At 36.2% G+C, this 25,159-nt stretch overlaps 1 protein-coding gene across 1 annotated transcript; it reads right to left on the reverse strand.

The window, feature by feature from the left end:
• Positions 1–5,345: 5,345 nt before the first annotated feature.
• On the reverse strand, positions 5,346–6,026 carry BJX67DRAFT_371017 (uncharacterized protein; the record flags this gene model as incomplete). Its single annotated transcript, XM_071031009.1, has 2 exons — positions 5,346–5,648; positions 5,766–6,026. 2 exons carry the CDS (start codon positions 6,024–6,026, stop codon positions 5,346–5,348), a joined length of 564 nt encoding a protein of 187 aa, XP_070888003.1.
• Positions 6,027–25,159: the final 19,133 nt, after the last annotated feature.

The raw sequence follows: 25,159 nt of genomic DNA on the forward strand, positions 1-25,159 counted from the left end.
TTGGAATTTCAATCTTTTCGATTGACGCAGCAGCGGCTTTGTGTCGAACGCTTTCGCTCTCCCTTGACACCTCTTTTCCCCCTCCTTTTGTTCGCACTGCTCTTGTTGGGGGTCGCAGTTTCGGGATGAATGCGTCGCACGCTCCAGCAGAGGTCCTGGCTTGGACTCTGCTGCCTTCGCAGCTCCTCTCGTTGATTGCCTTGTTGGAAGTTTAGTCACGCGTGGGTTGATAGTTGTCATGTCAGAGCCAGCAGAAGAGGCAGAGTTTTAAGTGCCAGAACAACATGGCGAAGGCTTCGCGATAGGAGGTTGTTCTATCAAGCATGGGTCAATATTTTCCATCTCTAATTCAACAGAGGAGGCGGGGATTATAGTGCCCTGCCCATTCTCTAATGCAAATAATACTTCTCTGCTTTCAACGGACGAAGTATTACTGCATGAAAGTTGAGGCCTTTTTAGCAGATACCATAGTTTAATATTAACATTATATTCGTGCATTCTAGAAGCATGGGCCAAAAATTCAGTAATCTTGCTAAACTTAGGGATATTATAACAGGCTTCCCAATTGCAGCTAATCCCATTATACATATGGACTAGGTAAGAGCCAATAAGATAATGACAAAGAGAATCCTTTTGCTTGGGAGGAAATTTATACAGAGGAGTATTCAATAGTAAACAACAAGATATACCACAACAAATAATACAGACATCTGTTAGGCACATGAGAGAGTCTTCCTTAGGAAGTAAGGGCTCTTCTAGTTGTCCAGGCAATTTACCATTATCAAGATCCTAATTAACATGGTTGCCTCGCCTGCTCAGTTCACAGAGTTCTAGTAACGCAACCATGTCCTTGGTAACCTGGATACAACATGCAAGTAGCTTGTCCTTGTTAAAGTTCTCTATATCAGGATTATAAAAGTTTTCAACAAGGCATGCCTGTTCAGAAAATACATATATAGGGATAGGTAGCTCCCAATCCTTATCAGCAGAACTGTTAGCATTACATCCTTTGATATTAGATCCGCCAAGAAGTTAACTAATCTGTCTGTTGATTTCAAGCATAGGAGCATTCTAGAAATAGTCCTTTCTAGCTCTCTTACAAGTGTTAGTTGCCAAGATATTCTAAAGTTTAGCCAGGTCTTTTCTAACAGCTTCGTGCCTTTAATAGAGGTAAGGAAACAGCTCTCAGGTGTTCTTGATAGTACCAGCAAGGGATTACATCTCTACTATAAGCTCTTTCTTCTCTTGCCTGAGCTGCAAGATTTCCAGGTATTAGCATATAGCACGCTTGTACGCGTTGGTAAGATTAGATGGTGCTAATAAATCCCTTTTCCTAAGCATGCTTCCAGCAACACGTAATAGACTATCCTAAGATGGCTGAAGAAGAACAACATGCTAGAGGTCACGCCAATAAATTATAACCAGTAGTGCTTTTTAAAAACCATGTTGCCGGACTGGCCAAGCACCCTTTGCCATTCCTGGCTCGTGAAATTCCCTGCGAACAAATCAGATATGAGAAGATTTCCGTTATCGTGGAGGGACACATTTGCCAAATGCTGAACAGTTCAACGGGTAACATACGATTGACTTCATTTGCAGCCCAACAGCAGAAGTTGTAATGGCCAATATTGTCCTCGAATCTAGCATCCCGACCCAACTCTTAGAGCACCTACTGACTTGATTTATAAGTTATCAGCAACAACCCATGCAGTTTATAGCTATATGCAATGCGCTTAAGATGCCAAAGGAGGGGCATATTAAGAACCTTAGGCATCTACCAGAGGGCAAGGAACAAACTATGTTTGGGAACTCGCAGCCGCCAAATAAGCTCCGGTATGAGCTTGGTATTGGCAAAAGCTCTATCCCAGAAGGCAAATAAACAATCTGAGCAATGGGGCAATATGCCAGCTGGTAGTCGCCATGCATAAAGAATTTAGTTCTAATACCCACGTGATAAGTATCAGACCAGCTATGCAGGGATCTAAGGTCAAGATTACCCTTACCCATTAGCGCCTTCTAGTCAGCCTTTAAGATTGCGAAACTTGATAATAGCACATAGGACATCATGTTTACTTTAAGGGTCTTTTAAATAGAAAAGTTCAATATTATAATAACAGACCAAGTCCGGAAGGTCTTTCGCGGAAATATACTTAAGGAGATTACTCTAAAAAGCATGGCCCTATTTATATTTACCCAAGAACAAGTTATCAGGTAGAGTAGAGTTCTATAGAAGCAGAACGCCAGGTTAAATCTTGGTAGTAGCAGACCAGAGCTAAACTATAGCAAATTAGACAATCATATTTCTATAACAAAAGAATGTTAAATAAACCTAGTAATGGTGGTAGATTATATAGAAGACATCTATATCCAACATATTCTTGTCCTTTGTTTTTCGGGGAATCTTGTGCTCGGCCAGGAAGATACTATTAAGAAACTATGCTAATTAGCCTACCGCCCTGGAGAACAAAGGAGATATCCATACTTGTCACATCTATTTATGGACATTATTATTAATACTGTAAAGCGAGGACCTGTGAATTCCCGGTTGTGGTTAGTTTTTCTGTTTCCGGGATGGCCGCCCGGTACGCCGTATTGTCATCACTGCCTCGAGGCTCCTCCAAGAATATAAGAACCGTCCTCGCTGCTCTTCTCCCAACTTCTTCTTCTTCCTCCATGCCCCCTCCTATATTCTGCACTCACCCGGTCGCCGCCTGTTGTCTTATCCACTCCGAAAATGCCAGCCCCCTTTGCCCCCTTTTTCTTGTTGGAAATTGTGGCTGCGCCTTTTATTCGTCCCCTCCACTACCAGGTTCCCTACCCTGTCAGGCTGGACTGGCTCTTCTACTGAATTTTTCCTCCTTGTTTTTTGATTGTAACTAGCAAAATAATTTATAGTTTCTGTTCCACCTGCTATTACTAGAGGATTTGTTTCTCTAGGGCCTTGCTTTGCCTGCCAGCCCTCTACAGTATCTACCCTCTCAACTTCCCTCATCAAAGAAAGAGTCTAATACTCTAAACCCCCAACAGGCTCCAAGCGAGGCTGATTACGTGTTATACCTTATGCCTATCCTACTCCCTTCCCCTTCCAGCAGTCGCCCATCCTGTGCCTTTGTTTTTGTCCCGGCCATGCTGATCCCGCGTGTTATGGCATTCGATTGGATTAAATAGATGGTGACAAGAAAAGGGCCTTGGAGAAACATGTCCAGTGGTATAAATGCCTCCTCCATGGCTCTGCTGGCTGTTGTCGCCCTTATTATTACCACCCTTGGTCATATTCTCGTGGAACCTTTGTTTGCCCGACTAGTGGGCAATTGGTCCTCGATCATCTGGTCTCCTGCGCCCTGTGATAGATGTTTGTGGAAAGCATGACATTACAGGCACGGCTATTTACTGTTGTGGTGTTTCCTATGGAATATTGCCGAGCTCCAAGGCTGACATGGGCTTTGCCAAATCCGCGCCATGCATCTAGTATTTACTCTTTACAGACAATGCCCTAATAAGTTCCATGGAATGACCAATTGCACTAGTGGAATACAGTATACCATCTTAGGACCCAAGGCACGTGGGCAGGAGTGCAAGATTGGGCTCCTCTATGGTGATTCGGGTGTTGTTCTTCTCTTCGTGAGAGAATGAGGGCCTGGGAATTGAGTTATTGCCTGATCCGCGGGTTATAAATACCCTTGTCTGTCTCAAGTTAAAAAGCAACGCAGACAGTATTACTGGTTTCCTTACCATCACACTTTGCTTCCTACTTTGCATGTTTTCCAGGATAGATTGCCAGGTTTTGTATAATAGCCCTCTGTCTTCCCCTCCTTTGCCCTGCAATTTCCCAGCCTCACGTCTATCAACCCTGGTAAACTATCTATTGCCCCCAAAGCCTCCCATTTCCATGCACTTCCAAGCCTATACTCCCCCTGCCCGCAAGCCCGCAACTACACTAGGCGACATGGCAGCACAGCACGTTGACCATGGCAAATCCACCCCTGTGAACAATGATTGAGAAAGGCCCTTTGCGCACTATCACGCAACTGTATCTTCCATTGGGGTGTTGAGCGGCCCTTATATAGAGAGCATCATCTATCTATCTAGTAAAGGTTTGTACAGGTCTACCATGTCTTGCCGCCCAAGGCTCTTGCTTATTAGTAATCTTAACCCCGTCTAGATACAATCCCCAGGCTTGAAAATAACTGTGACAAGACAAGCAACATCAACAATAATGGCAACAACTTGCCCTATCCAGACTAATTATTCTCTTGGATATAGAACAACAGCAATACCAGGAGCTGTAAGGCCCTAGTAGCCCTCCAAAGTGTAAAGGATAGGTTGTGCCTTGACGAAACAAGTTCAACTACATCCAAAGTTCATGGGATAGGCCTGTCCTGCGAAAGTTACCCTGGTAATACCAATGTTATTTGAAATGATAATATTGGCCCCACAAAGCATTTCCCTGATGGAAGCGAGGGTGGCTTGTCCAATCCTTTGGGATCAAAGGGCCAGCATGCTTCCTGCCAGTTGGTTAAAGAATCACAAACTACTTTCTCTAGATGCAGAGGCCACCAGCTGGTGACTAAGACTACTGTGTGTAGCCTATCTAAAATCTCCCGATCAAAGTATCACAATTGAAAGAGGCTCGCGTGCACTGTGTTGGGGTATGCTGAACTTACTGCAGGCAGGGGCCCTTGAACAAGGGCAAGGGCAAGAGCAGAAGCATCTTGTTCATTTCTTAGCTGCCAACGGGCCAGGCCTTATTTAGATATCAAAGACAAGCTTCTCCGTGAATTAGTACGCAGTAAGCTTCCATGGGAATAGATCAAGGAGGAATTCGGTCGGAGGTTTGCTAGAAGGGATCGGAAATCACTACAAGGGTATTGGTCGAGAAATCTGAAGTTTGCAGATCCACCAGCGGGATATTTAAAACGCAGAGGCGAGTGATGCGTATTATATACAGTTTAATCACTTAGATTAGTCTTAATGGGTGCACTAGCAGATAAGAAATTAGCACACATGGCCGCCTATAGCTGGCACGCTGATGGATTTCTTTCTTCCCTGGTATTGTGTAGGATGGTTGTAGGGACATGCCCAGATGGAATTACCAGAGAAGATATAGGGTCCAATATGAAGGATTGGCAAAACTAGGCAAAGAAGAACATCTATCGAGTAAGATATTTTGGAACACCAGCTATCAAGCATTAAGCCCTTCTACTAAGTTGCGGAGCTATACCAGCTCTAAGACCCTTCTTGATAACCTTTATATCTTGGAGCAGTTCCTCCGCGGACTTATATTTTTTTAGCTAGTACTTCCAAGTAATAGTACTGCATACATGCAAATCTTGAGGGAACTGCTGCTATGTAAACTTCTCTTGGACCTTTTCAAACCACCTATCTTCCCTATCAATGATTTCAGGAAAGACAGGATGGCCTATTATGATTAAGTAGATAGTACAACCCAGCGCAAAGAGATCTGTTTTGATATCCGCGTTAAAAGGATTGGCTTGAGGGCAATAGAACCTGCTGGGCTCTCCGCTTCTACCATCAAGTAGTACTATTCCATCTCTTGATAATTGTTTCCCCTGGAAGTCTAATAGCTTGATATAAAGCTCCTCATCAAGGAGGATATTTGTAGGCTGGATATTGTAGTAAAGGATGCCCTAAGCATGAACCCATGCAACTGCCTTGGCAGCCTCTTAATACCAGGAAAAGTGTTGCTCGATTAAAGGCGGAAGATTGTCTAATTCAAGGAGATAATGAGCTAAGGTTCTATTTACAGCTCGTTCGAGGTAGAGCCTGTAATCTAAAAAACTCTTGAGCCTTATAACGTGTTTATAGGGCCCGATAATTTCAAGAAGCTTTCTCTTGATTTCAAGCCAACTCATATCTCTACCAGGGGCAAGAGGGTATTTCATGATAGTTGACTCATCTACTTCTCCAATAAAAGCACTGCTTCCAGAGGCAGTAACCTGCTTTACTGTTGGGGGGTAGTACTGCTTGTATACAACCACGTTGTCCACTTCTATGTTGTCCCACATGGCGAGTTAAGGAGGAGAGGGATTAATAGACAAGAGATTCTGATAAAATTCTGTATTTGTGGTAGCAGTGAAGGTATTAATATTGGAGTCTGATGGATTAACTAAGAATTGCGAGTAGGAAACTAGCTATAATAAATATGCAAGGTTTGCATAGGCACTACTTAGACATATTACTTGGGGGGAGGCTTGGTTAGTGCCAAGAAGGTCTAATACTGGATAGTTTTAGCTTAACTTGGCATCAGGTTGCATTGTTTCTCATGATTTCAGCCAAACTCAGATCTTGGAGAATGTGGATGGAAAACACCAAAAGAAAGACCATGACCTCCACCAAATTGATAGTAAATCGACGACTAAACTCGTGGGCGCTTAAGTCCTCTTTATTCAGCTTGTTTTCTCTCAGAATCAAGGTTTGCCCTCTTGATCAATGGTTAAGGCGTTCTGTGAGCGCAGACAGTGGCGTAATCGGCGGCGCGCACCCGCCTTCAAAAAGCTTTTAAAGGTTCATAGCATAGCCAGCCACACTAACCAGTGACAATTTTATGATCTACTCTAAAATCTTTTGACAAGTGTGGGATTTGTAATAGCAGAGGGTGCCAATGCAGCTTTTCTTCTTTTAACCCTTCCCTTGATCTAAAGTACCTATAGTACTCTCTAAAATACCCTGTTCTCATAATCTTTGCTTAGACAAGAATCGCGTCTGTCCTTCCATATCCTATTCATATACTCGAGCAAGATGGTCAAATTATGGAGCGAGCGTACATTTCTGCGGTCTGCTCTTGCCCCTAGCGGGACGCACTGCCGGGCAACTAGCCTTCATTTCACGGGCAGCCTGACTCTCCTAGACATACGTCGTGTCGCCACTCTCAGGCCCCCGTTGCCTTCGGCCAATTTGCTTCGCTCGGGTCTTTACACCAGGGAGCCACAAGTAGCAGGCTCCTGCACCTGCTACCCCGACCCATGACTAGCAAAAAACCCATGCAGTCCTGTAGGTAAATGTAGAAACAGCCAGGGTAAAGCAGTGAAGATAGTGGCCAGCAAAAAGCGGAATATAACCCAACTTGCCATAACCAATACTGGCATAACACGCACTAACATGCAATAACACAGAGATCAATAACGTGTACAATTACCATCTGGACTGACTATAAGCCTGTAGTAAGTGCAATGAATACTATAGAATACAGGAACCCGGGTATAAATGCTAGTAAACACCTATATATATATTTAGGTAAGTCCCTGTTTTTTAGAGATTAGCATTCTTCCGAGCCATCACACTACTTTTTGGAGGATATCTTTGCACGGTCACGCATTGTCACATATTTGGATACATACATTGGCTATGCCACAGATTATAGGTATCAAAATCAAACTTCAAGTCATACATATCACAGCAAACTTAAGGCTGTGGTCTTGATGCTTCTGACCATGCTATTAATATTGATCTTACTGGAAACATCACCTGGGTTGGGGCCTTGTTATGTTGCGGTGTCTCTCCATGTCAATAACTGGTACAAGCACACTAAGCTTTGTGAATTATACTAAGGCGGCACTATACTCCTCCATTTAACAGATATAGTAATATATAGTATCAACTATCTACCTATCTATAGTTCTCACCACCACCTATATACTAAAAGATTATCAGCTACACCTTGGATCCATGTCTTTTTCAAGTCTTCCATGCAAACTTGTGCTCCATACGGCCTCTACTCTTCACAGCGCACGGGATATTTGTGCCCTGATAAGGGCAAACAGAGGCCTTTACCAATTGCTAAAAAAACATCTATATTAGCACAATATGAACCACGAAAACAGTATCAGGCTTGTCCAAGCCATGGGAATAGAGAGTTTATCTGCCACATGTTTTTTTCTTAGCCTACTATAAGTAAACATGCATGTCCAAAACAATACTAGACAGACAATACTCCACCTTGCAGCGCAGCAATATGACAATAACAGATTCTGCATGATGATAACCCTTTTATAGGATAGTTGCATGGACATTAATGCGACTAACTCCAACAGACAGACACTATTATTATATATAGTATCAAATAATGACTATTATCCACTTGGCATCCTGCTATAGTAAAATGATATTAATATAAATATGACCAATATGCAAGGCAAAACGCCGTTTTTCTATGCGGTTAATAGGGGCCATAAAAAGGTAGTAAAGAAGCTCCTTGATAACACACGGCTAGATCCTAATCTAACCCCTCACAATCTCTTGCCTATAGCAATTGCTTCAGGCAGCAGTTTGATAGAGTTACTAGAAATGCTCTTGAGTAACCAGCACGTGGCTATCAATAACCAAATACACAGGTCTATATATCCCTTAATCTAGGCATTATTTCAAAGACGTGAGGGAAGCTGTCTTTGGCTGCTATATGCACCTAATATTAACATCAACTACTGCTTGCGTACTATAAGTGCACTAATATAAGGTATCTTATTAAAATAAACAGCAGTTATACACGAAATCCTGAAACAGGATTAGATTAATATGAATTACCAAGATAATACTGGTCATACAGCATTAATGCTTGCTATAGAGTAGAGAAATGACAAAATATCCATAGCCTTGTTAAATAGGAAAGATATTAACCTCACCCTTGAAAATGTTAAGGAAGAGAGCGCACTAGATTATGCACTGAAGTCAGGCAACTCAAAGATATTGGGAGAGATTAGAAAACGGTTAGCCGGCTCCAATCCATGATGTGCACATCCAGTGCGTCCGCACGAGGACGCAGCCGAAAAGTAATTATTGAGACAAAAATACGCCTTGGAATCCACCATATCGACAAACTAGACTTCCTAAAGGCGTATTCCATGGCCCGTACAACTCTTTTTACGCCTCAAAACATTCAAAGCGGCTTCGCTGCAACTGGTATACAGCCATTTAATCCCCAGCGAGTCCTTGATAGGTTGAATATCGCGCTTGCTACACCAACTCCACCTGGAAGCCGTGATGGGCCCTCTACAAGCTCCTCGATACTAGCAACGCCTCATACAGTTCACCAGCTACAGAAAAAAGCATCTTCGCTTAAGAAACTGCTTAAAAATAGTTCTCAAAGTCCTCCAACACCCTCAAAAGTGGCTCTACCGCAAGTTCTAAAGGGCTGCGAGATAGCTCTATATCACGCTACCTATCTAGCGCAGGAAACCACAAGCTCCACGCGGAAAACGAGAAGGCAAGGCAGAAAAGGCATCAATCTAAACATCAGATACCTAATAATGAAGGCCTATCGATACAGGAAGGTAGAGACCTCATGGTGTTGAGAAATGATCAAGAACGTGAGGTAGGGGGGCCATCAACGATGTCTGCAGCTCAACCTTCTGAAGCGCCAAGACGCGCTCCACCAACCTGCTTGAACTGTAATATTCAGGGCCATAATAGAACTAGATGTCCCATACCTTTAGTTACCGAATTTTAATCTATATCGGTGTTGGTTGGTTGTTGGGAATCGATTCAAGTTCTAAAAGCGCGACCGAAATCGAGGAGGTGGGCTCGCCCGGGAAATACGTTAACTTTACGGAGCTGCTTTTCAACTCCCACCAACAGACCTGGTCTGAGCTTCCATTTTGCCACGCTGACGGTCGCGACCACACTCCCATCCACCAGCAAAACTACTCCGGAGCCGAGGCCACCACCAAAAGACAAGGGGAGCACGCATAGACAAAGAAAATAAAAGAAAGAAGCCAAATTAGCGTGAAGCTTCCTTCTTGTCGTACTTCCTATTCACAGCCCCAAGAACACACTTCAGAATCCCCTCCGCATTTAGCATTCTCCCACGATCCCCTTTCCAAGGTACCATATCAACAATATCCCTGATCCTATCATAGCTCCTCTTTCTACCAAGCTCGTCGTCCAACTTCTGTAGATACTCTCTTGCTGGCTCATCATCGCCAACCTGGAAGAACTGAATCCCCACCTGCCATGGTACAGCCTGCACATTGGGGTAATCCAACTGCCTAGCCACATTCACAATGACACTCTCCACATCATCAGTAAACACGCCATCCGTAATAACGATGATGTTCAGCAGCTTGAGTTCAGACTCACTGCCCTACAACATCAACCCGGATAGATCACGCATGTAGGGGGTGAGAATCTGATGCAGGCGCGTGCCTACGGGGGTTGCACCGGTTGGGGAGACGGATTTGAAGATCTCGCGCACACCAGAGGCATCGGTGACGTTCTTGTAGCCGCCGTTTGGCGCCGCACGGGCGTGATTGCGATGGTTGAGGACCAGGGGAGGAAGGCTCTGTGGTATAGCACAGCCAAACAGGACCCGGGATTGCCCAGCGGCTGCTTCTCCAACCCGGGATAGACATAAACACTCCGTTGCGCGCCAAGAGCGGGAAACCCCTGACTGCCTTCAACGAGGCGGTCATCCGCGACCAGACCGAGATAATCAAGGCCATCCTTGCCCACAAACGAGCCAATCCCAACATCGCAGCAGAGAATGCTCGGACACCACTGCTCTGTACCAGCACTTGCAGACATGTGGAGATTGTTAGAGTACTATTGGGAGACTTGAGGGTTAACTGTGTGTGTCAAGATAATCATGGATATAGCGCCCTCTAGTATATAAGAAAGAATAGACACATGTAAATTATGGATCTTCTCCTTGCTGATAGCTATGTTAATATAAATACCTAGGACTATCATGGGTTAATTACCCTCTACCTTGCAGTAAAAGCCAGGCATATAGGGATAGTAAACTATCTATTAATAGCAAGCATAATTAATATTAATATAAAAAACAAGGAAGGCTATATAATATTATAGAATACAACTTACTAGGATTATAACCAAGTAGCAAGCTATCTATTAAATAAGAAATACATAGATATAAATTCTATAGAAACTAGTAAGGTAGTAGATTAGTTAACTTCCCTATATTATATAGTTAAAAAGAGGAATTTAGTACTAGTCTACTAGCTCCTGGCTAAGATCATGGACCCTAATATATTAGATAAAGTTGGATAGACACTTTTTTAGTAGGCTACTTATATAGGCAACTAGCTTCTTATTAGGTCTCTTCTAGATAATCTACAAACAGAATAATATAGAAGTGACAACCATGGATAAGCACTAGTTAAAGCTGCCTGGTCTGCTAATAAAGACAAAATTATCTGCCTGCTAACAAACTATTATTATTATTACCCTTTGGTTATACTTGCTAAGGTGGTGATTGTGATTCTTGGGCTACTGCTCTCCCTGGCATCTGTGATGGCCTTCTTCAGGTTTAGTATCCACAAGATCGCAAGGCTCTTCCCTGTGGGCACGCGAATTGCCTGTTGATCCTTGATCTAAGACAAGGAGGATGCCATGGTATTGGTTTGACCAAGACTATAGGGGCTTGGGATAGAGAAACATACCCAGGTATCTTTAATTCTTTTAGTTGGGTCTACTATCCTTAAGAATAATAGTACTTCTCTAAACTGTCTGCCCTAGTTTAACTTTACCATACTCTTAGCAATTACCCAGGCAAGATAGACTAGAAGTACTTGTTAATAGATAAATATTAGATAGGGACCTAGCATGCCTGTAAGACAGGAGTTAGCCAAGTATCTAGAATATAATAAAATTATTGCTAGTATTTTTTAAAAATGCTATAAATATTTTTAAGAGGATAATATTTAGCTAACAAGAATAGATTAAACCAGGTTAGGAATAAAATAGTTCCTAGGCAAATTATAGCCCTTATACTATATTTACCAGCTAAAATAGTATAGTATTAGGGTAGTCTAATATAAATAGATATAACTATGCTTAAATACTACCTTCTAAAAAACCTATATCTCCAAGCAAGGTTATAGATTCTACTATACTACTCTAAATAATACTAATCCTCTTAGCTTAGAGCTGTTACAAGATATAGCATCTAAAGATATAGTAATCCTTATAAGTACCTAACTAGAAAATTATTATTAAAAATATAGTACCCCCTATTTACTTAACTTTCTTATCTTGTTATATCTATTTTTATAATAAACCCTCATGCATGGAAATAAACGCCCCTGTATAATATAGGCAGATCCTATTATAGAATCTACTTTATATATAATACCCCCCTTGAAACTATCTACTTGACTTGGGAAACAGGTAAATACTATACAAGATCCTTCCTACCAAGTTTATAACCAAAGCCCTTGGAAATATTATAAAGCAGGAGTAGAAACATTCTATAGCCAGGATATTACTTTAGCCTAATATTACAAGTATAAAAAAAGAGTTATTTATATCTAGTGCCTAATAATAGATTAATTATTTATTAAATCATGGATCAAGATTATTAATTAATATAAATATCCAAGCTTTCTCTACCTCTTGGATATCTATAATATAGGTAAGCATTATTTTCTAGTATAAGAGGCTATAAAGTTCTTAATATAGTATCTCTTAAATATTAATCTATACCTATCTAATACTAATATTGCCTTAATTCTTGGGCTAGTAAGTTATTTACTAGTATCCTATGTAGCTATTAATTATGTTAGTAGGTATTATAGGGTATTTAATTTTTTAAGAATTAAGGACTTGTGCTAGCTATTCTAAGCTTAAATATTATTATACTAATAAAGGATAGTAATATAAAGATTAGTATGTTACCTAATACTTACATAGTTAACTAGTAGACTAATCCTAGTTATTTAGTAGACGTGGAAGAGAGCTATAGAATTCTAAACAAGGATATATATACTAATATACTTAAGCTAACCACTCTTGCCATAATTAGTAAGTAATTTATAGACTATATTGCAGCTATAATAAAGAAATAGAAAGAGCCTTATTCCTAGGGGCTAGAGATTAACTCTTTTCTCTAGAGCCTGAGAAAGAAGCCCCTGGATGAATTGCTTAAGGTAAATTCCTACACCCTTTTAGGTCACCAACTTACTTTCCTGAACTTGGCTCCAGGATCTATTTCTCGCGTTGCGGGTAATTAGGGACCTGAGATAGCTAGTAGCTACTACTAACAAGGAAATATAGCATAAAATCAAGCAGCTTAATATAGATAGAGTCTAATATAATAGTTTATAAACTAGGGTGACTATAACCAGGTTAATTAATATAAAATCCTTTGTTCTATATTATTAGAAGTAGAAGACAAGTCTATTTATATTATCTACCCTATATCTACTATTATAGGATTTAGATATATATATAGACTCTAAGGCCAACTTTGCTCCTTGATCAAATAACTCATGCTCCACATCCACATCCACATGATAATGTGTAGCATCGACTTACATCATCTTCACCAAGGTCTGTTGGTCCATTATCCATGAGAACTTCGGGACATACCGCTTCGATCAACACGCCCAGCTCCGCACATATAGCGTCATACCATCCAACAGATCCATTGCTCAGATTTCCCTGTAAGAGAGGAGCTGATCGGTCGGTAACGGACCATGCATATCCATCGTCCTGGGATGGCTGCAAGCGAACTTCGCTGGGCGCAATGCATAACCCAAGACGGTCATCTAGGTAGCTCTGCCAGTCCCTGCCATCTGCAATAGGCCATTAGACGTGTACAGATATGCTTGGCTAGAGCTTCTTGACACTCCTGCCATTGTCAAGCTCGCTTCTCATTGCTAGAGCGAGCCATTCTCACACTATGTCCTTAATTAATATGGGAGCTAATTAAATCACCCATGGCCTGGAAGTATTATATGCCACTCAATCTATTATACTTGAAGCCTGGGTAGGTTAAATAGGCCTAGAGGAAGTATAGTTACTATCTACAAGGGGACATAGAATTCCCCTCTACAACCTACTAGGTATATATGCAAAGCTAGAAGGCAAGAGCAATAGTCAAATAAATTTAATTTCTATTATAGTATCTTTGTTATATGCAAGGTACTTGGGCAATTCAGCTGGGTGTAAGTTGATCTCCCCCAGCATTGTATATTGCCCGGATTTTGACCGGCCAAATAAAACCAACCCCCTTGTACAAGAGCCCAGGTGGACAAGATGGTCTTTCTTGGAAAGCCGTAAGAGTGTAAAATATCTTGCACCGCATTATGGTCGCTTCATGACCATTTAGTGAGCAGAAATCGCCGTCCCATTGATAGATTGCAAGCCTGGATGACTGGTGGTTGGGTAATTAGGTAATAGGGGACAATGCTACCGTGCCCGGCTCACTGATTAATATGGCGTAGGCATACTTCATATCGTAGCTTGCTTCACAATTCAATTTAGGCGCGGAGTGGTCTGTGAGATCGCGACTGCGTGTGCACCCTGAAAGGAGATCATATCCAAGTGCTATCTGCACCTGAAAATGATCAAAGTCATGGGGAAAGGATTGGTTAACCTTAATAGCTTTAACTTAGCACAGGGTTTAGGTCCTATTATTTTCCTAGGAAGATACTAATGGGAGTAACAAGCATCTACAGTTTATTCTAGCAGATTGTCTTTTAAAAGCATGGAAGTAGTATTATTATTTTCCTATTAATTAAAGGAAATTTTAAAGAATAGTTAATTAGAAATTAGTATTAATAATAACAAGTTCTTCTACCTGCATCTATTTTCCACACTAATTAACAAGAGTTGGCTTGGTATAGCTGGGTGCATGTAGGGATAATCTAGTAAGGATTCCTGCATATAGGAGTCTAGACTGCATTGCTATAAGTAAAAAAGGTCTATCTCTACTTTAATAATAATATGCTATTTAACATGTAGTTAGGAATGTTCTATTACTATCTAGCCTCCTTTAACTAATCTACTTATCCTAGTATAGTAGGTAAAAAACAACCTGGTAATATATAGTCTTGTTAACTAGGTTAACAAGTAATTTCAGGCTTCTATTACTAGCTTGATACTGCAGCAGTAGGTACTATAAAAGGAACACATGTTAATATTAGTATAACTATATTAGCATAAAAAGACCTGCAATTTACCTGTAATAGCCTTTCTAGTTATCTATTTAAGTAGTCTTCATAAAGATAGGTCATAAAATCTAGTATATTATTGCTCTAATAATAGTCTGCCCTGTTTTGTTATATTAACTAGCCTATAATATTATACAAGTTAGCTAGTCTTAGGCTAGCTGTGTTAATATTAGCTAGGTTGATTAGGTAATAGCACTCTACCCTATCTAGGAATTAATTAGTATAGATAGAGAAAGAGATTTCTCTACTCTAGTAACTTATAAAGTTTTACTTGGCTCTTCTAGGTAATTATAATATATTCTTAAGCAAGATCCTTGCCTAATAGAACTAGGCTATTATTATAAAAAAATTTAATACCTTCTATAATCTTCTAATAATTAGTTCCCCTGTTTTAGCTAGAAAGGCATACCTATACTAGTTAGATAAGATAGCCTAGTTTATCTTCCTAAATCTAGTAATAGGAAATCAAGATATGGTCTAAAACAAATTTAGCTAGTTTCTATACAAGATAGTATTTTAATTAATAGTATAGTATATTAAGAAAATAGAGAAAACTATAATAAGCAAATTAAAAGACTTTTTATACTACTTTCTTAACTAGAATTAAGTCTATTCAAGTTATCTAGATATAGACTAATTTTGTAGGGGTATTATAATATATAGCAAGAAAGATATTATATCCTATATAAACTAGAGTCTTGTGGGTATATATTATCTAAAAGTCTTAGTTTACAATTTTTTAAACAAGAAGCTGTTTATGGCCATCTTTTCTATCCTAACACGTATTACTATCCCTACTAATAGACAACCAAGCTATATAGCTTGGGCTGGAAGCTTGTGTTGGATTTTCCAGGCTATCTAGAGGCATATTATTGTTGAACTAGATAGTCTATTAACCACCTAGTATTGGCATGATTTTAAGGTAAGAATAACAAGATATAGATAATAACAAGTAGCTATAGATAGGGAGACTGTTAATTTATAAGGTCAGGTTACTAAACTAAGCTACTTGTTATGTTATATCTAATTATAGTAAGACTAAGATACCTACCTACAGTATCCCTGCCCTTACTTTTAGTAATAGTTTGCCTTATAGTACATAGCTTGAGCCTATATTTAGCAACTTGGGCCTGTACCAAAATATGCATAATAATACTTTCTAAAATGTCTACCTACTAGGCAGGCTGGTACATTAGCAGCGTTGTCAGTTCCCTGTTTACCAACATTTGGTAGAGCATGTACCTTTGGGTGTAAAATCATGGTTTTCAACTATTCTTATACCTACATGAAGAAATAGGATATTTTAGTTAGTTAACTCCATGTATAATCTATAGCATTCCATGCTTGGTTATATATATCTTCTAGTTTTCTATAATAAATAGCAAGACTAGATACCTAGTAAGAGAGAGTTTTAGTAACAAGACTTTTATAAATAAGAATAAGTAAAACTTACTCTAACTATAGCAAGCATGTAGAATACTAGAATAGTAGTAAAGAATATAATACTTAAAGTTATATAGGTTAACCTTAATAGCTATATAAGAGTTTATAATTTCTATATATAATCCCTAGATCTATTTTAAGAAATACCCTATTTTATATAAAATATATAATACATAAAATTATAGCATCCCTAATATATATTTAGAAAAGGACCTTATTTTTAGAATATAGTTATAGCAATAATATTCTAATTAGATTTGAAACTATGCCTTATGCCTTAGGCTTTTATTTTTATTAAGACTAAGACTTGATTAAATATAGGTTGTTGTATTCATATATATTTACCCTATAGGCCCTATTAAATAAATACTATAAAATATTCCTAATATAGATCAATTTGGGCCCTATAGTCAAATATATAGTATATTATAATTACTCTATATATTATAACTCTAGTACTTAGGGAGCTATTTTATATACTAGAATAACTATATTCCTTAATCTAGGTACTATAAAGAATAGAAAACTAATATAGATAGATCCTATATCTATATCTTAAAAAAGTATAGCTTGCTAATAGTTACTAATATTTAGCTTAAAACTTATTACTATATATTATAATAGAATCCAGCCTTTAGATAAGAATAATGCTAACTTTATTCTTACATGGTAGAGCCCATCCTTTCGCAATCTATCTCCAACTTGCAGTCCTAATCCAATTACTATAGCCAGCAACCACAGGATAAACATGGACATTCTAGAGTAGTAGTCTGGAAATATTGCCATAGGCAGAGTAAGAATATAGTATAGCAACAGTAAATATCACAGGTAATACTCAATACTAAACTTACTTTGCTTCTTGTTTACACTCTCCAGGAAGTTTAATTTTTATTTTCTAGTTTATATCTTGCATTAAATATTCTAGAATAAAACCTAATAGCAAATAGAATAATACTATAATTTTATTAGTACTACTTATAGTAATTATCTTGGTCCTTTAATAACTATATAATATACTAATATAGTTAGTAAAAGCATGGGCAATAGTACTAGAGAATATATCTAATTTCTTGTTACTAGCAAGGTAAATATTATATATTATATATGCTTTATCTATCTTGGTTCTAGATTAGCAAAATATATAGTAGAAGAAATATTCCTAAAAAAAATTATATTCTATTACTACTACTAAATCATGTTACACAAGTAAAATAGATATAATATTTATATTACTATATTTATAGGATAAATCTAGGTACTAGGTATAGAAGTCTACTAGAGTATAGGGTAGAAATGCCTTAATACTTTGCATGGTATATTTTAAAAAGCTTCTCCCTAGGATCTAGAAAACATGCCTAATATATAAGATAGAAGTATAATACAAGATAAACCTTATAAAATATTAACAAGCACCTTTTACAGGGTCTATTTTACTAGTCCAGGGTTGCTTTAGAATAAGCTAAGCTAAGTATAAATATAACCTTCTTATACTCCTGCTAAGTATTTATTAGGTATTACTCTAGTAATTTATAGTTTTTTTTTAAATAGTATATATTTTGGACTAGATATTCCTTATCCTAAATAGATATAATAAACCAGGAGCCTTCTAGAAGCATGCATACCTTATAGGAGATCTTATCAAGCAGGGAGCTTGTATATATCCTAAATAACCACTTCTAGATAATAGGGGTGTAGATATAGGGTAATAGGCAATATATATACTATTAGGAATATCCCTAATATATAAGTTAGAAGCATGGTACAAGATTAACATTCTTTACCAAACAATACTTGTTGTATTATTAATTCTTTTAATTTTTACAGGCTTGGAAGTAGGCTACCTGCAGGTTAAATTACTTAATACCTAATTACTATCTTGCAAGGTCTAGTTACTTTTTAAGATATCTAGAATAATTTAAGAGATAGTAATACTTTTTCTATAGTATAACTCTACCAGGTATTACTTTTTTCTAAAACTAATTATCTCTTATAATACCAAGACTAGTTAATTCTTGCTTTAATTATTATAGAAATACTCTTATATTTTTTTTAGACTTATTACTTGTTATCTATTATTATAAGTATATATTTAACTAGAATAACTTGCTTACTTATACTTAACAAAAAGCTTGCTCTAGCTTGCTAGATTAAATTAGTAAAATACTATAATAAGAATTTAAAATAGGTTACCTAATTAGCTTAGAAGGAATAAGTTTGCATAAATATAAAAAGTAGAAGTAGTTAAAATATAAATAGTCTAGGATACTAGGAGCAGCTTTCTTAATATAAATATACTATTTTATAAAATCTACTTTATATTATCTTGTAGCAAAACTTTACTAGTAATTATTATTATAGCAAGATGCCCTAGTACTTCTAGGAGTTTACTACTTGTTTCTCTAAGCTTCTAATACTAATATATTTATCCTACTAATTCAGACCTAACAATTATTCTAGTTCCTAAATTATTGTTACTAGTAGTAATAGTAAGAGAAGTAGTTAAATAGTAGGGCTACTATTTCCTATACTATTTATTTGAGATGTTTTATAGTCCTAGTACTATATCAAGCAAAATAACTTAGCCTAGCAATTCTATTTCTAATAATCTAGACTAGGTTAAACTAATAAATATAAACTATTAAATAGTATAGAACTCATGCAGTTATATAGCTAAATAAATATCTTTATAATCTATAGTAAATATAGTAGTAGGCAGGATTAAAGAGAAATCAAGATTTAGCTGCAAAACATCAAGCAGATATATTTAATAGATTACCTAGTTATTTATAAGGCTGCTTGCTTAAGCATGTTTAAACAAGCAGTAAACTTTCTTATAGGAATTGTTTAGTATATTATACCTAATCATAATAGGATAAATATCTAGCATGGCCATGCCTGAAAGTTCCCAACTACCTACTAGATATCTATCCTAGATAACTATCTTATCCAAGACTTCTACTTTAAAAAAAAAGTTCCTATTAGTTAGTTAGGGGTAGTTTAGTAGTATATAGCTACTTACAACCTATTAATACTAAGCTATATTTATATATACTATAAATATATACTATAAACATGTGGTTAATTTATAATTATATAAACTTTAATCTAGTCCAAGCTAGCAACTCTTAATTAGCAAATAAAAAATAGAAAGGTATTTAAATTATAATACCTATAAGATAAGTATACTAAACCAGGTCTTCTTTTTCTCTCCTTTTTCTATACTATTAAAAAATCAGGAAAGTAACTACCCTAGACCCAATATATATAATACTAATTATTTATATCTAGACAAACTAAAATAATAGTAGTATCTCTTTCTTATAGTATTATAATATTTTGCTTCTAATAAAATACTTTAATTATTTTAAAGATAAAAAGAAAATCTAAAAAGTAATACTTTTTCTCTACAAGCCATGCAACTTTAATCTATATTTATTTTACTTATTAGTCTGGCTGGTTATATCACTTAGGGATAATTCTTTTATTACTATAGTCTTGCTACTAATAAGATAGAAACCTATTAGAAGGGATATTAATCTATAGTATACTTTATAAACTAGGTATATATACCTAATACTACTAGAGAGAATAGCTACCTATATATCTTCCCTAGGTAATCTATAGCTATTATTATAACCCCCAGGATCTCCTAGTTAACTACCTTACCCATATTTTCTATACCTTTGCTAATATACAACTAGAAACAGGTAAAGTCTACTTCTCTAATCTGTATATAGATATAGAGAAACATTATACTACTAATTCCTAGTCTAATACTAGTAATAATATCTATAGCTATATCAAGCAGCTCTATCTTCTAAAGAAATAGAATTAAAACCTGAAGGTCCTGCTGTTTATTAGAGGCTAGATATACTTCCTAAACTTTGCATAGCTAGCAAGCATAGATAGTAGATAGAAGTAATTTATATAAATAGCTATCAAGCTACTACAAGACCTTAGACTAGATAGCTTGGATATTAACTAGAAGGTAGGATATAACACTCTCTTTATTAGATATATTACTTATATTAAACATTATATCTAGTACCCTAAAATAACTAATAGGCCTGTAACTATATCCTGTTACTAAGGGAATTAAGATAGGTTAGTCTAGACCCAAGAAGCAAGTACTAAATAAGTTATTAACTTTATATAGGCTCTAAAAAAATATAGTAATAGTCCTATAAAAGAAAAGAAATTTCTACTTACTACTATATTTCCTGCTAGTATACTAAAATATTCTAGAAGGTATGTACTATTTACTAACTCTAACCAGGCAGGCCCTAAAAAAATTAATATCCTCTATCTCAAGGATATGGACAACTTGTTGGACTTTTAGAATATAATAGCTTATAACTATGCAGGCTAGTTTAGTACCTATTTTTTATATCAAGCAAATATTTTTAACAACCTAACTATTCCAAATAGTACTTTTTTTAACATGGATCAAGCTATCTAGTAGTATATTAATGCTAGAGTAGTTACTAATAAAATTATTCTTAGCATGCTATTATACAGGTAATCTTTTTTTAGTACTAATAGACTAGAAAAGCTATTTAGTAGTATTAGAAGAGGCTTCTAGAAAGCAGGGGTCTAGGACTATAAGAATCTACTATAACCTAGTATAAAAAAATATATACTAGACTATATAATTACAAGCTATAGCTATAATCTAGCTGCAAAAATATTAATTAGCTATAATACTCCATGCTCTATTAAGTAAAAGGCTTATTATATTATTTTAAGAGGCCTAGGTAGTGTAATATGGTAGAAAAGTAGTAGTAATAAATCTAGTAATAACAGCCTTATAGCTATAGTATAGTTTACCTTAGCCCAAAAGAAACTAGTATATTAATTTAACCTTAGATAGCTAATATTCTTAAACAAGCAAGGTATCTAGAGGAAAGCATAAATATCTTGGACTACCTAATTTCTTAGTATAAGAATCTAAAGGATAGTATAATATAATAATAAACCACCTATCTAATAATCATATACTCTATTAGATTTTACAGCCTTTGGCCCCTGGCTAGAGTATTATAATTAAGATTAGTAGGCTACTTCTATATAGTACTATAAAATAGATTTATAATTACCTGGCCTTTAGACTTTAAGATACTATAGTACTTTATTAATAATTCTATATACTACTAACTAGCATATAATAGAGTAGTATCTTTAAACCTGGTCAGGTTTTTAAGAAATAACTAATTATATTAATTATAACTTTAGTACTAGAGGTTAGGACTAGGCTAATAAAAATTAAATTTAAGAATATATAGATCTAGAATAAATTAGAGCTATAGCATGTAGCAGCAAGTATCTAATAATTATGCTTGGCTATAGTATAAGGCCCTTGCTAGATCTTTCTATAAATTAATATTAATAAAAATAGTGCCTGGTCCCTACTTTATAACAGCCTAAATATAATATTTATTTATAAATAGTTGATGCTATATTTATTTACATAAATAGGAGAGTCCATACAGCAAGCCTTTAAATCTAATTATAGTAGTATTTACCTGGTTATAATTATAGCCTTTTAGCCTTAGCCACCTAGGATCTATCTAGTACTACTCCTTTTCCAATTTCCTATTTAGATTTGGAACCACTATCTAGTGTTAACCAGCTATCTAATATTATGCTATAACTTGGACTAAATACCCACAGCATGCCCGGGCATCCAACTATAGAAGAGATTTACCACAGTAACTAGCTTGCTTTTGCACTGGGCCCTCCTTTCTAGGGATATTTTCAGATTTACCCAGGGAAAAGCTTGAGAAGTCAGGGGAGATTCCTAAACACCCGCCTTGGCCTAGTAAACCACCACAAAAAGGCAAGGCAGATAGCAGCACAGGCAGCAGCTAAACATAGCATAGAAGTTGCTATAACTAGAAGGTCTATATTAAGCTATTAGATACTACTAGTACTACAAGTCAGGGTCCTTCTATATATAAAGTATAATACTAGCCATGTTCTAGGCAGCTTTTATTCCTTGCCTAAACCTCCTATTTCTTTCCTTTTAACACAGATTAATCTATATGGTTATTTGTCAGCCTTAGCACACTTGTCTAACTTGCTACCTTAATAGCAAGATGCCTTAACCTATTATCCACCACCTAAAGATACCAATCTTCCAGCCAACTATTCTTTAGGAACTCTATCCTAGCATTCTATCCTACTATATAGATCTACTATCTAATTCCTCTATCTTAATATTAGAGAGTTCATGCTACATATCTCCACTATTACTAGACCTAGAGACCCTTGCCAAAACTACTCTAGACAATAGACTTGATATACTAGGACTATTCTTAACCCTAGAAAGCCAGTTCTTGGACTCTATAAGCATTTTATAGGTAGTCGCGTGGAAGGTTATCTAGGATTAACTTACTTGGCTTAAAGCTACTATTACTTATAAGGGTATGCTAGTTGCCACTACAACTATTTTATTCAATCAAGCAGACATACATATAGTAGACAATATACTAGTTCAGGATGCCAACCAGTACCAAGCTTACTAAGTTATAAAAAATCTAGTTAAGTACAAGACTGCCTTGTTACTATAATCTAGGTTTTATCCTTAGCTCTAGTTAGCTAGCCTTTACAAGCTAATAAATGCGCATAAAATAGGTACTATTTATTATCTTATTTACCATACAGGACCTAGAGGCTAGTATCTATAGATATTACTAAAGTTATTTAACCTGGATATATATTTAAGATTATATGCTTGTAAAAGTTGCTTCTATTGCTAGGAAATATATAATAGAATTAAATAGGGCAAGAATAAGGATTAAGTAAAGCAAATAGACCTGTTAGAAGAGTCTATCTTAAAATCTATTAGTAAAAATAGAAACCATTCTATACTTATTAGCCTCCTATACATGGTAGCTGTTAAAAATAAGAGTAGCATGTCTATCTCTAAAATTTAGCTATAGTTACTAGCCTTTAGTATTAACTTAGAAGCCTGCTATATATCTCTATTCTAGTATATATTATATTATTCCTTTTACTAACTATTCTAGTTAGCTAGATTACTATTTATAGTATTTTATCTAGGTAGCTACTATATTTAAGAAATTAGACCTTTATATTTATATTTAGCTCTCTATTATAGCCTAATAAAGTTAAAATATATTAAGTAATATCCATCCTTATACCTTGCCTTAATAATAAAGTTTTTTATTTTATTTATAAAAGAAAATATAAGCAAGTAGCTATCCTTTATTATTTTCCTTTTATAAATAGGTTGATTTAAAGGGCCTAGAATTAGGGGAAGCCCTAATAGGATATTTCTCTAGTTAATAACTTGCTTAAGAATATTAGGAGATCTAAGTTCTATTATACTTATTTTTATATAATAGTAGTACTATATATATACCCTATCTTTTTTATTAAGAAATATCTTCTCTATAGGCAGCTTGGGGCACTCCATTTTATTAAGGACTTTATAAATATTAACTATAAGGCTAGATAGAAAATAAATTTTATATTTTCTATTATCCTATTTCTAACTATTCTAAAGAGATATAAAAAATCTATCTTTTTTATAGTAAAGATTACCTATATAATCCTATATTATAAGGATAAAATAGAGATTATATAATTACTTTTAAGGGTAGAAGTTACTTAGCCTATAGCTAATAAGAACTAGGGTATAATATCTAAAAGTTAATATATACTCAAGCTAACTAGTATTTTTAAAGATATATTTCTAGATTTAGGGTCTAGTATTTAATATATTTTTAACTTCAAGAGAATATAAAAAATCTTTTATTATAATAGATAGAGTAGGTTACTAAAAAAAAGAAAGTAAAATAAGAATAATAGGATAGAAACAGGTATAGAGCCTAGAACATATCTAACTTAAAAAATAGAAATAGTAGGAAGGATAGTAAGAGGGAATTAGGTACAAGAGCTTTAAAAACTTTAGGCTTAAAAAAGAGAGATACCTATATAAGCAAAGAACATGGAAGTTTAGAGCCTGAGAAGGGAAACAGGAAGATACTTATATAATTTGCTTGTCCTGGCTACTAGCACTTTTTAATATATGTATAAGGATCTAGCTGCTCATGTATAGCATAACTAGCTAAATCATGGATTCTATAAGCCTCCCAAAACCTGCAGCATGTCTCTCTAGAGAATGAGGGTAGCTCCTCAAGCACAGTCCTAGGACCACAAGATGATTTATAATCTAGCTAGGGAGTTCTCTGGTACATAGCAAATAGATCAAGCCTTAGCTCTCTACTCTACTAGTATAAAGGCACTAGCTATTTCTACTGAATACATTTATGCTATAGATATAAATCTAATCATAATAATAATATAACATGCTAGCTTACTAGCAGGACAGGTTTTGCTACTAGACTTGGATAAAGCCCCTAGGATTCAGTCACTCACAGTACTTTACTTCCTCAGTTTCTGCTTTCATTATTACTAGACAATAAGGGCAAGAATGTGATAAGCTGGTAAACCAAGTTAGTTTGGACACGGAATGACAGAACACTCTTCCTGCATACTGCCGGGGTCACTAAGGACATATTGCACAACACATGGCATATAACAACTGGCTATCCTCTTATTATGGTAGGTGCTATTCAATACTGTATATTTGCCTATGCCCTGCCGCTCTTAGCCCCACAGCAAAAGCCTGCCAGGAAGAACCCCTCTATATTATATCATCACACACATATTCTATCGCTAGGCTGTGTATGATGTAGTGGATAAGCTTATTATCCAACAGTTAAAAACAAAGGGGGGGGATCAAACACGCCAGAAGCAAGCAT

This window comes from Aspergillus lucknowensis (genome assembly GCF_044049455.1).
Source record: "Aspergillus lucknowensis strain CBS 449.75 chromosome Unknown BJX67scaffold_11, whole genome shotgun sequence".
In the NCBI taxonomy this organism is placed as follows: domain Eukaryota; kingdom Fungi; phylum Ascomycota; class Eurotiomycetes; order Eurotiales; family Aspergillaceae; genus Aspergillus; species Aspergillus lucknowensis.